Source organism: Montipora foliosa, chromosome 6 (genome assembly GCF_036669935.1).
Source record: "Montipora foliosa isolate CH-2021 chromosome 6, ASM3666993v2, whole genome shotgun sequence".
NCBI lineage: Eukaryota > Metazoa > Cnidaria > Anthozoa > Scleractinia > Acroporidae > Montipora > Montipora foliosa.
Window position 1 is genome coordinate 37,219,360 of NC_090874.1, and position 17,500 is coordinate 37,236,859.

A 17,500-nucleotide genomic window follows, 5' to 3' on the forward strand; every position below is an offset into this window, starting at 1 on the left:
GTTATCTGATTTTTAAAATTTGGCTATATATAGATAAAAAATAGTCTTAAACTGAATTTTCTGTTGCAACTGCAGCCTTCAGAGGTTACACAATGGATTACACAATGGCAGACTGAAGAAACGTTGCATAAGTTCTAAATTTCATCTTCAATCTAAAAATCCGGCAGGTACAAAACACAGATCACAGGTCATTGTTTCACCAATGGTTTATGGTTTATGGTTTAGGATTTATATACCGCACAAATCCCAAAGTATCATTGCGGTTTACACTGATTCTTTCTCTCGGGTGACTGAGATCGGACGTCAGCCTGTAAAGGCGCCCCTGGAAGCCGCTCAACCACGCACCCACCCAACCCACGCATGTCCACGAAAAGGGAAGAGATCACAACGCCGAGAGTCTCCCCCATGCTCTTTAGGAACAGTTTAACGTCCCACAGTTGTGTTAACAGGCAAGGTTGTGAGATGGGGCCTACGGGGTCTAACCATCTGCGGATGTAATTACAAAGGCAGCACAATCATTTTAAGATCCCAAGTGTTGGAGGGCAGCCCGGTGCTCAACGAACTGAGCCACCGGCGAAACCTAAACATTCATTAAAGCTAACCTTACGCCAAATGTTAGCATTAGTAAACGGTTAGGGTTGTTTCTATATTGGTGAAACAATGACCTGTGACCTTTGTTTTGTACCTGACCTTAAAGGTCTTAATGCACCTAAAGTAAGTGTGGTCGCTGAGCAAGCAGTCGACCCTGATTGGTCCCGTAAGGGTGAATTGATGAACCCGTACGTTGTCCGTACAATGTGTTACTGAACCAATCCCTCAGCTTTCAAAAATGCCCTGCAACTACGTACTGAGAATGCTCCTTAAGGACGTTCGTGCAAAAATCTTCCCACATTGAAATTTCTTTTATTTCTCGCCGAAAGTTAGGTCATAAATTGCTTATTCCAAACATGAAAAAAAAAATGGGGGGTCACCGACTTTGTTTTGAAGAAAAAGCCAAGGGGAAAATGCCCTGATTTCGATTGATGGGTCATCATAACGAGATGTTATGTAGGATCGAGGCTACATCTCGTAGGTCCGCACTATTCAAGTGAATTGGGAAGACAATGTAATTCTAGGCCCGGTTGTTCGAAAGCCGATTAACTTAATCGAGGGTTAGCGTAGACTTTGGTTTCATTTTTTCAACTTTTTGGTAAAAGCTCCTTTTGCTTATTTTTGTTCTTCAAGATTGACTTCCTCTAATGTTAAGTTTTGTCGAATATCAGAGTTGAACAGCATTTGGGAATAGCGAAATAAACTCCTTGGTAATTTTTTAATCTGGGGCCAGTAGCGTTAATCGGCTTTTGAACAACCGGGCCCTGCTCTATTTTCATGAAAGTGAAGGAAAAGAACTTCAAAAACATACTCGAAGCTTAAACCAACCCAATTATCGCAATTAGCGCGAACGTCCTCAAGATAACTGATCTGGCCTGAATAGGCCTTTTGCAACAAACGATCACATGGTACAAAATCCGCCATGCTGGAGAGCAAGCTCATCATTATTTCCCCACTGGGACATTAAAACAAAGAAACCTGAACCAGTCAAGCTTGACTTGCCTTTGTTTTAACGTGCCAGCGAGGGAATAATAATGAGCTTGCCCTCCAGCATGGCGGATTTTGTACCATGTGATCATTGTTGCAAAAGGCCTATTATACTGATCAACAGGCTAGTTGTGCAGAAACAAAAGAACAGAGTAGAGGTTCAGGGAATAATTTGCATTTTCCTTGGTTTTGAACAAAGCAAAATACTAATTATCCCCCTGAACGGCTGAACTTCAACTCTGTTCTTTTGTTCCAGCACGATTCGAAAATAGCCTATAGGCCACTTCGCAAAATACCACGATACTGTTTGTTTGTCCCCCCAAATTTTGCATAATTATTGTTTCCAGTTTCTTTTGGGACTTACAATGGTCCCAAGAGAAAACGAAAACAATTCTTATGCAAAATTTGGGGGGAAAACCAAGAGTATTGTGGTATTTTCCGAAGTGGCCTATTGACGATCCATTCTCGTTCCCAGATCCCATAGCACGAGAAAACGAAGTGCTCAGTGGCCCGTTTCTCGAAAGTCCCAAAAACGTTTGGGGCCCGGAAAGCTATTTGTGAATCTGCCAAGAGAGAGAGAGGAAAGAATTATAAGTTATTTACCGGCTTAGGGTCGGTCCGTGGAATACTGATGATGCATATGCTTACGCAACAGAGCCAGAAGCTCACCTTTATTTCACATAAATATCGTTTACAATTGTCATGTTTTGCCATAAATACCATCCAGATATCTTTGCTAGGCTTCGTGCTACCGATAAGAGCATAGTACAGTTCTTTGTTCCCTTAGTACATTGTAATGTTGAGGCTGAATGGATAAGTTTATGAATACAGAAACCGATAAGATGATAAGAAACATGAAGATGTATTAAGAGGCGTAAGACAGAGCTGAAGGGAAGGTATATGTGTTTTCAATCTTTTTTTGGGGGGAGGGGGGGGGGAGAGGGGGTTGATAGCTGCTTTAAACTAGGTAGAGTGTATATTCACATGAAAGTTAGAAATGTCGAGGCAAATGAAAGGTATAGACTATATATACAGGAGAAAGGAACACATGCCGTGCATCTGGTAAAATGCACGGCATGTGTTCCTTTCTCCTGTATATATAGTGTATATTCAGCCTCGGTAAAATGAGTATCACCAATAATAACCCAGGTAAAAACGGATTCAATCTGAGACCGGGTTTGACCTAGAAGATATGCACCACCATTTCATTGGTGCCTTTAGCTAACAACCACTTACAAACGCTTTTGTCTTCAGCGTTTGAATCGTGATGGCGGACAGCTCCGAGAGTAAGCCCGATCCAGTTGAAGGGGAAGGAGAGAAGAGTAAAGAAGACAAAGTGAAGAAAGGCAGTTTTCCTAAGAGATACATCGTAGCTATTATGATTTTCTTGGGCATCTGCGTGCAGTACGCTCTACGTGTTAATCTTAGCGTGGCCATAGGAGCTATGTGCAACAATCACACTGTTGAACATAATGGATTTACCATTCGCAAGGTATATATACTGTAATTTAGAATTGTTACCCAATTGTTTTTCTTTTCATCTTTTTGAAAACAACAACTTTGATAAGCTCGAGAAGATCCAGAGACGCGCTATCCGTTTTGTATTTAACACCTACTCATGGCAACAAAGCGTGTCAGCATTATTGCAGAATCTAAAATGGCCAGACCTGTCATCACTAAGAAAACGTGACCGAGTGATCTTGATGTTTAAAAATTTTTAAAAGGCCTGGTTGCTATTCCACCTGAGGATTACGTTACCCGCTCCACCACGGCCACTCGAAGGAAACACGATTTTAAATTGAACACTTTTTCTCCATCACTGGATGTTTTCAAATATTCGTTTTTTCCCAGAACTGTTATTGACAGGAACCTGCTCCCAGCTCATGTTGTACACTCGACGTCCGTCTCCCAATTTAGATCTCAACTTGATATGATTAATTATGAATTTTTATAATGTTGTAGCAATAAGTATTATTGTTGTTGTTATTGTCATTATTTGTTTGCTTGTTATTTTTCATTTTATCTTGGTGTATAGCAACTAAAGCTTTACCGAGTGGTAAAACTGAAGAACTGAAGAACATCGGTATAGATGCCGGTCCAGATTGGGGGATCTACACACAGCACAATATCGATTTTATCCAACCATTTTCTTGAGCTCCTGTTTTTCTCACTCCTTTTGTGACGCGACTATATGATAAAAGCTTTTTCATAATCTCTTTTACCGAGACTTTTTATGAAGGAAATTTCTGTCATAATGGTTTCAGCCGTTACATCTATTTCGATGAAAATGTGGCTTTTTGCTTCCAACATTGCGAAAAGAATCCTCTTCAGAATGCGGAACTGTCATCTTTGCCTTGTTCTTCTTCTCAGGGCCCCGTGGGACAAATAACGCACCCGGAATTCGTTGCTATGAGAACCATTACGAGACAAGTTGGAGACATGCGTCTCATTCTGTGCACCAGTTTGTTGAAAATGGTTGCATAAAGTAATTTCTAAAATGGTTACCATTACTGGGTGTGGTACATTGGGCAATGTTTTGAGCAAATTGTCTCTTGACTTTACGAAACAAGTTTTGCACGAAACATTGTTTAATCAAGTTAACATCACCTTTACCGTGGCTTGCGATCGCAGACGACGACGGCCGCAAATAAATCTGCGTTCACGCAACCTACCTTTACCCCTGTCGTGGGTCGAACTTATAAATTTTTATTGCTAAGTCATTTTTAATAGAATTGCTTTGCCCCAAATATTCTACACTTTTATATGGTAAACGTCTGAAACTTCAGGATAAGTCAATCACAACTGAATTTTAACATCATTCCAATTTTTTCCCAAAGAAAGCTGAATTTGACTGGAGTTCGAAGCTACAAGGTAATACTCACCAAATATATTTGTGAATATAAAAAATAACCAAAATGTTCAGATGAAAAAGGGTCAAGCTGCCTCTAACTTGCCACCCAAAATGGGTCCAAGACAATTTATTTTAAACATTTATTTATCACAGGGACTACTCCCTTGGTCCAATACTTGCCTTTCGAACTCAATTTAGCACACGTTTCAAAGCAACTGTGAAGCAGTCTTTCATGAATAACTAGAAATGGCGCGAGATGCTAATTTCCTCAGAAAAAAAAACTTCGCCACCGCTACAGTTTCTCAAGATTGACATTTGAAGTGATAAGTTTTGTCTTTGGGTTTTAAACAGTGCTGTAGGAGTCGAACTTATGGCCTTCCATTTTCAAGTTCGCATGACTTCAATTTCTGATGTGCCAAAGAATATATGTAGCAGCAATGCCATTGTGGCCTTCTAGTCAGAACTTTCTTCCTTAAACTGCTAGAATTTTCTCAGAGTACCATTAGCTCAAATCTCTACAATCAAAATCTATTTTTGTTTTCGGCAGTTTACCGGCTGTAAAACTCACCTCCTCATTTTAATATTCACGAGATCAAGGGAAGAGGACAGCTATGGCAATAGACCTTTTTCCAAAATGGTCGTCATTTAAATACTCTTTTGTTTTTATTCAAATTAGCCCTTGATGCCTCCTTCTTGAGCTGAAAATTCAAAAGAATATTTTGCCTTGAACGAGGCATCAAGGTCTAAATTCAAAAAAACAAAAGAATATCTAAATGGCGGCCATTTTGGAATAAGGTGTATCACGCAGCAACTCTGAAACACCAAATGTTATATAGTTTTAAGATCAAAAATACTGTAACCTTCATTTGTTGATGGTGCGACAGGCATTTTAATATTTCCTTTACCATGCGACATTGTGAGCATACAACAACAGATTTTTTTTTGTTATTGAATATCGAAGTTATCAAATTAGCTTCGTGCAAAGTTGAATTTTGAGATGACGTGGCGGTCTCCCTCGTTTTAAAGTCTGACTACGGACTACGGAAACTGACTACGGAAGTTCATTAATTGTTTCTAATATCATTTATCATAATTCTAAGGTACTATTCTTGGTGCATTTTACTACGGCTATACTGCTATGCAGATTCCTGGTGGTTGGCTCGGTCAGCGGTTCGGTGGAACAAGGGTGTTTGGGATCTGTCTTGGTCTCGCTTCTATCCTAACAATGTTAACGCCACTTGCCGCGCGGACCAGTGTTGCAGCCCTGATTACTCTTCGAGTGATAGAGGGGTTGGCTTTGGTAAGTTAACAGGGATTATCATTGTAAAGCTACAATTGTATTGACAAAAACAATAAAAACTACATTCAGGTTTTTGGTTCTACGAAAGGTTTTAGATTGGTCTGTGACATCAATCAGGTTTGGTTTAAAGGTTGATTGATAAATTTGTCTAGTAATCCTTAGTTTTGTATCAGTGAAATTCACCTAACCGCTTGCATGAAGATAATGATACACGTTTTTCTCTTTTAGAGCGGTTTTCAATTGAGTGTCGAAAGTAATTAGCGAATTGCTTTGGTTTATGATTACTTCACTCACTAATTGGTTCAAAGTTCTCGCGCCACTTTTTCAACCAATCAGAAGTGAAACAAAAACCAATCGGGGATCGTGCGTGCACATTTTCTCGCGTTTTGTGTCGGCTACGTGTATCAACTTTGAGTTTTGATTGGTTTACCGGATTGTCTCCGTCCTTTTTGATTGGTTAAAGTAATTACTTAGTTTTGGTTTTACGACACTCGATTGAAACTCGCTCTAACTATTACACTTGTTATGCTTTCAGGGAGCACTCTTCCCGTGCAATCACGCCATCTGGAGCAAGTGGGCGCCACCCTCTGAGAGAACTCGACTCTTTACTATCACTGTTGCGGGTAGATTTTCGATGCTTAGATTCTATTCATTAACGAATACATGCAATTTTCGGATACTGTGTTCTACGTTTTCGATATATCCGTTTTTGGCACGAACGGAATATCATTCTGATTCTTTTGCTTTAACCACCACATCAATTAATTAATTATTTAATTAATTAATTCTTGAAGATTAATATATTAATTTATTCGGGATGATTAATAAGTTATGAGAAGGTCGAGGAGCTATAAAATGTATACGGGTATGATGAAACTAATTCGAGAACTAACACGCTTACGAATTAAAGGACAAATTACAGTTACTCATAAAGATCCGTATAATAAAAGACATTTTCATTCTAGTTGTAGTAAAGAGGGACTTATAATCCTCATATAAAGCATTGACAGCAGTACAGACAATGAAACTCAGTACGACTAAAAGTGTTACAATGTTAAACTCTAAGTATATGTGTGTATTAAGTGAGCTGTAATTAAACTCAAAATTCGAGATCTTCTGATCATGCGCGAATCCAGACTGTCTTTTGCGCTTGTTCACATGGAACCCATGCCAACAATTTTTCTGTTTTCCAAAATCAGTTCCCACCCTTTTCAAGAAACCATATCACACTTTTTGCTATATAAATATTCTGCCCATTATCACGTCTAATTGGGGAATCTAAGGAACCTGCTTGGCAAATAATACCAGCCTCTACTCGAATTGATTGTTTAAAATGCACAATTGAGTTAAATCACTGATTCGTTTTGTATATTGTTTGTCAGGCTGTCCGGTGGGTACAATTCTGTCTATGCCGCTTAGCGGGATTATGTCCAAATATGGATTTGATGGCGGATGGGCGTCAGTTTTCTATTGTTTTGGTAAGGTATCGAGAAGGGGTTTGATAAGATTTCAAGTAGGCAGCTTCGAAAGGAATTCATAACCGTGCCCAGCACTTTCATGTATTAGAATCTGGGAGCATGCGCACTTCCCCAAAAATTTTGAAATCGAGGGCTATACCACCGGAACTGCAGTTTTTAGCATTCTGAGTTTCAAATTCAGTGAAACCGGCGAAAGGCAGTCGTTAACCAGCCGGCGCAATAACTAGTGCCATGTAGTTTCCATAAAAGATTTTTAAAGTGCCCCTAACCCTTCAACTTGTTATGTTTTTGGTAGATTTTCATATCTTTCAAGAACTCCTTTTTGGCAAAAATGTTTTTAAAGTATTGAATCCTGAATTTCTTACAAGAGCTTGAAGTTACTGAAATTTTCAATTTTTTGCGCGCTAGAAGTCCCGCTGCACAAATTATTGTCTCGTGGACTCATTAGGAACGAGCCAATAAGAAGAAGCGTCCAATATTTGACACTTTTTTAGCTATGACGTAAGAAACTCCATAACCAGGTTCCAGCAACTCAACTTTGAACGATGTCCTTTTCTTACGTCACGCTTGATAAATAGACGCATTTGGCCGAGTTGGGAAATCTACCCAAAAAAAAACAACTTGAAGGGTTAAGGGCACTTTAAGGAAAGCTATCTTTTATAGTTAGCTGCAAAGAGACCCAAACTGTAGCACTTTGATACTCATTACAACAATAAGACGCTCAAGATTCCGTCAACGTCCTCCAATGGCACCAATTTAAACAATTTAAGTATGAAGAGATTTGTAATTGTTCGTGAGTATCCCGTTTGGGTTACTTTAGTAGCCCAGCCCTACTATTAGAAAAGACCTCATCACGATATGCTAGTCGCCTATATATATATATATATATATATATATATATAATTATAATCCAAGAGCTAGGTTATTTGAACATTTACTGCAACTCTGAGTTTCATGCTTCTTGCGAAGCAATCATCAGGCAACTGCCAGAAATAACGGTTACAATCAACGGTCACAATTGTAACCGTTATTTCTGGCAGTTGCCTGATGATTGCTTCGCAAGAAGCATGAAACTCAGAGTTGCAGTAAATGTTCAAATAACCTAGCTCTTGGATTATAATTATTCATAGCTCTAGCTCTGCTATTGAGCACTTTATAGTAGATGAGGATTTCTTTCCACTTTTTCGGTTATATATATATATATATATATATGATGAGCCAATAGCTCAGGTTTGTTTGACGCAAATTGTAAAATGCTCTGAAAAGCATCTGAAACCTCGGTCTCTGATTTTCAAATCTGATCCATCCTTTAAAGTGTTTTATATTGAACTCGCCTTTTCTTATAGTACCATAGATGAATCATAGGGTTAATTGCTACATCGTTGGTGAAATACTGTTTGACTGGATTGTTTTATATACTGCTTCAGATTCGATTCCCCGTCATATCGTCATAATGAAACGTTCCGTTTAAAGATTGTAAATTTTCTGTTCCTCATGTTTTAGTGACATATCGTCGCGTTTATGACCGTATGTTTCCTACACACAGAACCCTTTGCAACAGTGGAATAATATTGAATTTAAAACACTGGTGCGTCTTTAGGTGCGATTGGCTTGCTGTGGTTCTTTGTATGGCAGCTAGCTATACATGGCTCACCATCGGATCATCCAACCATCACACCAGAGGAAAGAGACTACATAGAGGAAAGTATAGCCAAACTCCCGCCAGCCAAGGTAAATCACAAACAAGAGTCTACGTAGTTTGTCTTGGATTGATTCCAACGGACATTTGAGCCAAAACGGGAGTACTTGTTGCAGTCACAACGAAAAATGTACCTAGTTTGGCACAAGAAGTTCTTTCTTGTTGCCAGTTGTAGGTTGAGTAGGTTGAGGCTTAGGTTAATTAAATCAATTGGAGCTTTCCAGTGAAGCACTTTTCCAACCGTTCAGGTTTGAAACGTCATAATTCATTATCAGGCTTCTAATCAGCGTTGTCTACAGAAATCGTCGCCTGCAATTGGAGCCGTGCCTGACCTGTTGTAGAACCGCTCGACGATAGCGGACGCTAAGAGACGTATTTAATCATTTCAATCAAGGTCGAAACTGGTGAATAACTCGATTAATCAAGCCAACCAAAACGCTTTTCTTTGTAAAAAAAAAAAAACAGCCCATCGAGCCAAAAAAACTCATTCTTAGAAAATACGGCCTTAAACTCTGGCAACAAGATAGTCAACGCAGGTAATCTGTACGAAAACTTAGAATCTAGGGCATGTTCATGCAGTCGGTTGAACGTGTAAGAATGGATAACGATCAAATATGGAAGCCAAGAATCTCACAGAGGCATTTTTTTTTTTCAGAAAGGCCAGGTTCCGTGGAAATCTATTTTTCTGTCTGGACCCGTGTGGGCCATCATTACAGCTAACTTTACCGCAGACTGGGGCATGTACACCATACTGATCTGTCTACCTAAGTATTTTATCGAAGTTTTACACTTCGATCTCGCTAAGGTTAGCGTTTCTATTTTTGTGACGGACAAATGAATTTGTTCAAAGAATTTTATTTGGCGCACAGCTTGCCCACGAACACTGAGTTTTGTTTTTTTGTAGATTTGTCGTAACGTTGTCTTATTTGGCTGTAATTATCTGACATTTCTAATATAATTGGTAATGCACGATAATGTTCTTGGTCTCTTCATTATAGCAGGGCCGGTTGTTCGAAAGCCGATTAACTTAACCCAGGATTAACGTAAACTTTTGTTTCATGTTTTCAACTTTTTGGTGAAAAATTCTTTTGCTTATTTTTGACTTCTTCCAATGAAACGTTCTGCCAAATATCAGCCTTGAACAGCACTTGGGAGTAGAGAAATAAACTCCTTGGTTAATTTTTAATCTGGGATTAGCATTAATTGGACCGGACACAGGAGGTGATCTTCACTCCGTATATAAACTGAATTATCTTATAAATATTACACATTAGCCAATCAAAGTTAAGCATTTCCAATGAATATAGAGCGGTATTTCTTGGATTTCCTATGAATACGGAGCGGTATTTCATAAATCTAACTGCCAATTCAGATCGCTGGAAATTTGATTTCAGCCAATGATATTCAAATTATTTTGAATATATAATTAGCTGGGGAACGAGAGGGAGACAGCCAGCCCGTTTGCTCGTTTTTCGAGAAAGTGGCTTCATCTTCTTGGTAAGCGGAGTAATTTTAGGCTGAATGTGTAATATTTGTAGGGTCATATGGTTATTGAACGATTTTCTAGAGAATACGGGTGAATATTCACTTGAAATCTATGTTATTTAGTGTTACGCGCTGATAACGTCAACATTGAAACGACACTGATTCAAAGAAAACGTCTTGAAAGTCTGTTGCAAACTTCTTTACAGACAGGGTTTCTCGCTGCCTTACCTTATGTTGTCAAAGCTTTTGTTGGGCCAAGCGGTGGAGTCCTTGTTGATTGGCTCATTACAAATCACATGACTGTTAGAAACACCCGAAGATGCATCTTCACTGTCGGTAAGTTTTTTTGTTCGTTTTTTTTTTAATTTTGGTAAATAAGGATCCTGCGTCTGAAAACTCAACCAACAAGTTGCTTGATAGCACTTAATTAAAGAAATAAAAAGGAGGTTTTAGACCTGGCCTCGGTTGTTCAAAAGGTGGATAACGCTATCCACCGGATCAATCGCTATCCAGCAGATAAACAATAGCAAAACCAATTGAGTTATCCAGTGGATAGCGCTATCCAACCGTCGAACAACTAGGGCCTGGTCTTTAGTCTTAAATAGACCCTTTTACAGTTGTGTGCTTGGTTACCTGGCCTTTAAATGAACGTGAGCCTGGTGTTGACCTTGTTATGATACAGACTTCCCTCCTTTTCTCATGTTAGCGATGCTGTTGTCATGCTCATTAGTAAGAATTTACATATGAAAAGCAGTAAAACAAGGTCAATTCCAGCCTCACTTTCATTCAAAGGCCAGGTAACTAAGCACACAAGTTTAAAATGGACTATTAAGTATCAAAGTAATTTGCCGCTGATTTGATTTTGGAGAACCGTGCTGAGTTATTGTCTTTAAAATCTTACACAACATTTTCAGCCTGTTGAAGGCAAGTAGTTGATGAGTCTATTGTCGAAGCGAAGAAAGTTTAAAATTAGATAAGTCACAAGAGTTGTCTGCTTTATTAATACATGCACATCAGTTTCGCGTGCTGATGATTTGTGCATGTATGCGTTCCCTGGCCGACAGGTCTTGTCGACATAGATTGTATAGCCAGATTTTTTTGAAGAACCTTCCTATAATCAGTTCAAATTATTCAGTTTAAGCACTTTGTTTAACATGATCCCGGAGTTTATTTGAAGTGCTAGCAGCTCGTAAAGGGGAGCCTTCCGTTTGGGAGATTCAGCATGCCCACTGTTATAAAAGCCAATCAAAGCAGAGATATCTCAGCGTCAAAGGAAATATGATACTTTTCGCGGGAAAAACCTCTTGCTAAAAATAAATTTACTCCGGAAAGGGTTGAGTCAAAGAATTAGTGGAGACAGACGTTCCCTTTGATGATGACCTCCTGGCAACGCGCATTCATTCGTGTCAGTGACAAAGACGTCCCACAACTTTGAAATAAGTGATGCGAAACAAAGAGCTGTTCTTAACTGTGATGAAAGAGATTGTTTTAATTTTTTTTGCCTTTATGTCTTTTTACATCTGTTTTTGCTTGTCTTGTACCCTCTGTTTTGCCTATAGTTATCCTAATAGCTAGTTACTTAACAGGCGTGGTCTTCTTTTCACCCTAGGTTGCACAACAGCATCTATATTCATCTTGATAACCGGGTATGCTTCGACACCTGCTCTTGCTGTAGCTTTCCTGACGATTGGTGTTGGTATAACAGGTCTGAATGCTTCCGGTTACGCCGTCAATATCCTGGATATTGCGCCTCAGTACGCAGGCGTCATCATGGGCGTCACAAACGTGTTCGGTTCTGCACCAGGTTTTATCAGCCCTCAAATTGTCGGAATAGTCACTCCTAATAAGGTAAACGACCAATCTTAAATTATTTTACATTATGCCCGCGCTCAAGTCTTTTTTGGCCCAACACCTAGAAAAGTCAATGTCAGTTAGTGTAAGTCTTGTTGCGGAACAAAATTGCGCGTAAAACCCGATAAAACTGGAGTGCATGATATCTGTAGATGGCTCTTGTACCACTACATTTCTCTAATTTCCTGCCGAATTATAGAGAACCATGCTATATTTCCAGTTTAAAAACGCAGTTTTATCATTTGAATCATCATTGTGTTTTCTACTTTGATTTCAGACCGCAGGCGAATGGCGCATTGTATTCTGGATCACTGCTATAGTCTACATTATCGGTATAGTCATCTTTGGCTTACTGGTGTCAGGTGACCTGCAACCGTGGGCAGACACAAGTAAAGATGACAAAGACGCCGATAACCAAGGCGAGGACGAAGAGAAAGTTAATGAAGAACAGGATGAGGAGAAGAAAGATGACCAAAAACCAGAAGAAAATGACGAACAAGAGAAAAAAGACGATGCAGAAGAAAAACCTTCTGGATAAGATGATTTTAGCAAAATAAAGTAAAAGCATGAAATCGTTGCCTCGGCAACTTGATCAAGGACATTCAACATCGTCACTTGCTAAGAAATTTACCTGTTAAAACAACTCTTGAGAATGTCGTCTTAAAAGTGACGACTATAAGTAAACGCCATTTAAAACTATATCATTTGACATATGAGCCCAGTTATTCACAAGTTGATTAACTTTAATTCGCAATTGAATACCAACTCAGCCTTGAATTTTACACATCAATTTTATGCTGAAACAAAGTGAATGCCTATTTTAAAATCGTGAAGTTTCGTGGAAACGTTCTCTTGATTAGAAAATAGACTGTAAGGTAATTGTCGAAATACTGGGCTAACGGCCTCTTCATATGAATGAGGCCGGTTGGCCAGGCTGGCCCGGTTTCCGAGATCTCCCCTCACCTCGAAATCCTTAGTCAAATTTCGATGTTTTCATACGAGAGGGCAGTCTGGCTCGGTTGCCGAGATCTTGGTCTCAGTAATCGGGTTGCAAATTTTGCCATAAGAATACTTCAGTCCGGTTACCGGAAAAAATAATACACTGTATTACTGTGATAGAACAGACATAACGGAGTTTTTCTTCCCTTTTCTTTGATAATGAAGCTCGAAATAGTTTCATTTGATAGTGATCGTTAAAAAAGTCAAATGAAATTTGAGGTTGCTGAAACGAAGAAAATCGTGAAATTCTCGCCAGGCTTGTTCTTTAGATTTCACGCCTGAATGGTTGCGTCACCAGTTTTCATCTCGGAAACCGGGCTGAAAGTCGTCTTGTGAACAGAAACCAATGTCATCCTAGTAACCGAGCCAGCCCGGTCAACCGCGATCAAGTGAAGAGGCACTTAATCAGGTATTGAACAACTGGTCCCAGTTGACTCGGCAGCAAATGGCCAAACGACCTGGCACTGAAAAAACGCCAAGGGCAGAGACGATGACTTTTGATAGAGCTACATAAAACTGAGGATGCTAACAAAAACTGCGTGCTTGCTTCATGATTTTTTCAGTGCCAACGAACTTAAATTTATTTGTGGTAAGAGACAACAACAAGCTAGCTGATGCATATTCTTTCCGCTTGTGTTTCGAATTGAAGATGAATTGTTTCAATTTTCTAGATCCAAGCTCTTACAATGTGAAATAGTCCAATCCGAGCGTCTTGATTTTAACGGAAAAAGGGATATTAGCCCTTTCGCTGCCATAAATGCCATTGAAACCTATACTGAGATTTTACTCTGTCTAATACCAGACGATTTTACTTGTCAATGGGGAAGCCCTCGGCGGTGAAGGGGTTTATGAAAAAGACAACCATTTAACGAAACTTGGATTCTTTGCTCAGAGTTGTCTGGTCTGGGAGAAGAGGTAATGACCAGGTGATATCTCCTGGGAATTATCTTTTGAATAGCTTTCCCGCCGAATGTTGCCTTTCAAGGTAAACTACACACAGTGTGTATGTCAATTCATGCATAAATTAGACTTTAAAAACATAGTCAAATTGAATCTGAAGAATAAGCAGGTCTAAAACATCTACAATTGAATGTGGAAGCATGGTGGTGTAGAGATCAGCTCCCTGGACTCCCTACACTCGGTTCGCGGGTTCGAAGCTTCGTTCTGCCAAGTTGTTTCCATGAGACTGCTCCACACTGTCTCTCTTCAAAAGGGTCGGTGGTAGTGAGAAGATACTGGCAGTAACCCTCAGATGGTCCAGCATTCCATTCAAGTGGACGTGGCAATTCTCTCTGACTCTTCATTGACAGCCAAAGTTATTAGTCTTGTAACACTATTAGGTGCTATTGACTGACTGACTTACTGACTTACTGACTTACTTAATGTTACAGAGACCGGGATAAATTAAACTCAGCACGTGTGTTCCGGCGGTTCTTGTGCGACTTTCTTACTTAACCTCACTAAGATGGAATATTGGTGATGAGCTCTGGTCTGGGTACAAGTTTTCAGGGGCTCAGGGAAATAAAATTCCAAACGAACCTGCATTCCGTATCACAAGTAAATTGCATTCTGGTCGTTCGTCTCATTTTGCTCATGAATTGGGAAAATCAACGAGATACTAGTCTGTTTACCTCGAGAGTGGGACGGACCGAGATTGATCGAAGATTCTGCGTACTTCTACATAAGAATAGTCCCAAAAGAGTGATAGAGCTTCTTCAGCGAGAAACGTATGTTTTCAGCAACGGTGACTCGAGGATGATCGGGATTAAATCCTGGTGCTCCTTTTGCAAGATTCCAACCTACGAATTTCTTCATTCATTTACCACTGTTAACATTTCACCACACCATGTCCTTCACCATAAGAAAAGATAGACTTGAAAACACTGCATGATCCCTACTCTATCATAACTGCCCTTCCTCTAGGCGACTAAGGATCACTTAAAGTTGACAATATACAAGAAATGTATTTTCGTGAAGCATCACCTTCAGTCACCGTCTTATTACAGACATTCAGCGACTTCTTTTGCGGGTCTTCCTCAGGGCATGAATTTCCGCTTTCTTTGTATCTGGATTTCTTGTATATTTTCACTGTTTCAGTAATTTTTTGTTGACTGAAGGAGGAGTAGTCCATAGAGTCAGTTGCCGTGAGAAATCGGTGGGGTAGTCCTCGGAGCGGGGTCCGTGGGATAGGCACCAGAGCGGGGTCCGTGTATAGCCCACGGAGTGTGGGTTGGTGTTTTCAACTCCCCAACAAGGCAACCCAGGTTTTAGTTTAACTAATCAAAGTCAAATTGTCGGCTTCGTTTTTAAATGATGTGTATGTTGATTTGTTTCAACGATTTATGATAACCTATTGCGTTGAAACACAAATCAGTGCTGCTGATCGATCAAAGCACGTGCAACATTTTCATTACATTTTTGTCCGTGAATTTTTGTCGGTGAACTCTTCTTGACTCTTTTTATAAAATGCCATTGTCTGTTTCACACGTGCGATGCAAATCCGAACGCAAGTGCATGCTTAAATGCAAGCGATGTTCACACGAAGAACTCGGTTAAGTGATTTTTCAAGATATGTTGACGCCATCTTGTGTTCAACTTTAACTTCAGTGGCATGAGAACGAGTGTTTTAACTGTGCCCGGTTCCGATTTCTTACATTGGCACTTACATTTATGTTACAGTAGTTCACACATGCAGGTATTTCCTTGCATTAAATTTCTATGGCATCTGCAATTTCTAACTTAACCTTTGTGATTCGTTAATTCTAATTCTAAGGGATAAATGTCAATAGGTGAGGATACCAATGGCCTCTGATTGCGCCGTTGCTGCTCACTTTAATTCCTTGCCACGCTCACTGGGCTTAGTGGACTTGCTGGCGTTGTTGGGCTGTTGCTGGGGGCAGTCTGGGGCAGCGCAGTTGGTGGAATGGCAGCGGCGGCATACGTGCGGGTAGCTGCAGTGACGGCTCTGATAATTATTTGCTGGTACTTTATGAGCTCGAGTGCCCAACGTGAGTAGGCAGAAACAAGGACTGTCATGTAGGACATACGTGCATCTAGCCACTTCTGGAATGTGTCAATGACAGGTTTTTTCTTGCGAACCATGATGACCGGAGAACCCATGGGGCCTGAGGATGAGTTGTCCAAGCGCAACTGGGTTTCAAGGGTCTGCGACTCATACAAGTTGTCGGGCCAAAGTGACGCAAAATCAATGTTCTCACTCCTGGGGATTTTGTCCTCCAAAGACTTGTCTAATGGCCTTAAAAGACCCAGAGGAGAGGCCATACCAGGAGTGCAACAGCTCTGGTTGGCTGAGGACGGAAGGTGGGCGGCGGACGAAGTTTGAAATGTGGACAAAGCTGATCGAACTAATTCGGACACGAGATCCTCCATGGCGCGCGGAACGTTGAGCTGGGCTGAACACTGTGGTGGGTTGCAAGCAGAAAGAATCGGCTCTGGACGGAGGCGTTGTCCGAGAGGGCGCTGCCTTTTTCTTCACCGACCTGGGTGGCTGGACGGCTTGCAGGTTCTCCATCTATTCGATTCGTGGCGGACTTCCTCGTGGGTCGCTCTAACTGGTGTGTTTTGACCTTAGTTGTGCGCCTTTTCTGTGGGTTCGGTGCTGTGGTCGCCTTTCCCGTCAAGGCCCGTTGAGATGGCATGGGCGAGAAACTGGCCTCGGGAGCCCTCAATGGAAAGATTGAGAGCTTGGAGACGGAGTTTTAAGTCTTCGTTTGTTAGCGCAGTGAAATCTTCCCCCGGACCGGATGGAAGGTTGGCCATTTGTTAAAAACAAAATCGTAAACCACATAATATATTGAGTGCTAACTTCGCTGTAAAACAGAACATAAGTGACCTTTAAAGAGTTTTCATATGCTTTTATAGCTAGACTAATGTCTGCTGGCATAGCCAGTCGGAAGAGCTGTACTACTAGAGAACTTAGTGTTACACGTGTCAACTCTTAGCCATGAATAGAGCTTTGAAAAAAGTGCCAATGCCGTGGATCGTACTAGCCTGCTAGCGACAACAAAGCCGTGAAGTTCGAAGCAAGAATGCAATAAATCGTTAGTGTTTGCTAACCTTGACAGCACAAACGCTACATTAAAAAGGTGTATTTGTATTCTCCGGATGGTGACTTATACATGCACTGGATCAACTTACATGTATCTGGCCTTTGAACAACTGGTGCCAGAGTTTTATTATATCATGGTTGTTAAACAATATTATTTGTCCCATACTCTGTTGTTGGTTTTTCCAGATAG

General features: G+C 40.4%; 1 protein-coding gene across 2 annotated transcripts in view; it reads left to right on the plus strand.

The window, feature by feature from the left end:
- Nucleotides 1–14,767, plus strand: part of LOC138007264 (vesicular glutamate transporter 2.1-like) — a 16,566-nt gene extending 1,799 nt beyond the window's left edge. For both annotated transcript variants that reach the window (XM_068854068.1, XM_068854069.1), the window contains 10 exons: nt 2,833–3,070; nt 4,416–4,449; nt 5,530–5,729; nt 6,265–6,352; nt 7,112–7,207; nt 8,808–8,938; nt 9,562–9,711; nt 10,598–10,727; nt 12,001–12,239; nt 12,520–14,767. In XM_068854068.1, the coding sequence (XP_068710169.1) occupies nt 2,846–3,070; nt 4,416–4,449; nt 5,530–5,729; nt 6,265–6,352; nt 7,112–7,207; nt 8,808–8,938; nt 9,562–9,711; nt 10,598–10,727; nt 12,001–12,239; nt 12,520–12,780 (1,554 nt within the window). In that variant the 5' untranslated portion in view covers nt 2,833–2,845 and the 3' untranslated portion in view covers nt 12,781–14,767. The remainder of the gene's footprint in view (nt 1–2,832; nt 3,071–4,415; nt 4,450–5,529; nt 5,730–6,264; nt 6,353–7,111; nt 7,208–8,807; nt 8,939–9,561; nt 9,712–10,597; nt 10,728–12,000; nt 12,240–12,519) is intronic.
- The last annotated feature ends 2,733 nt before the right edge of the window (nt 14,768–17,500 follow it).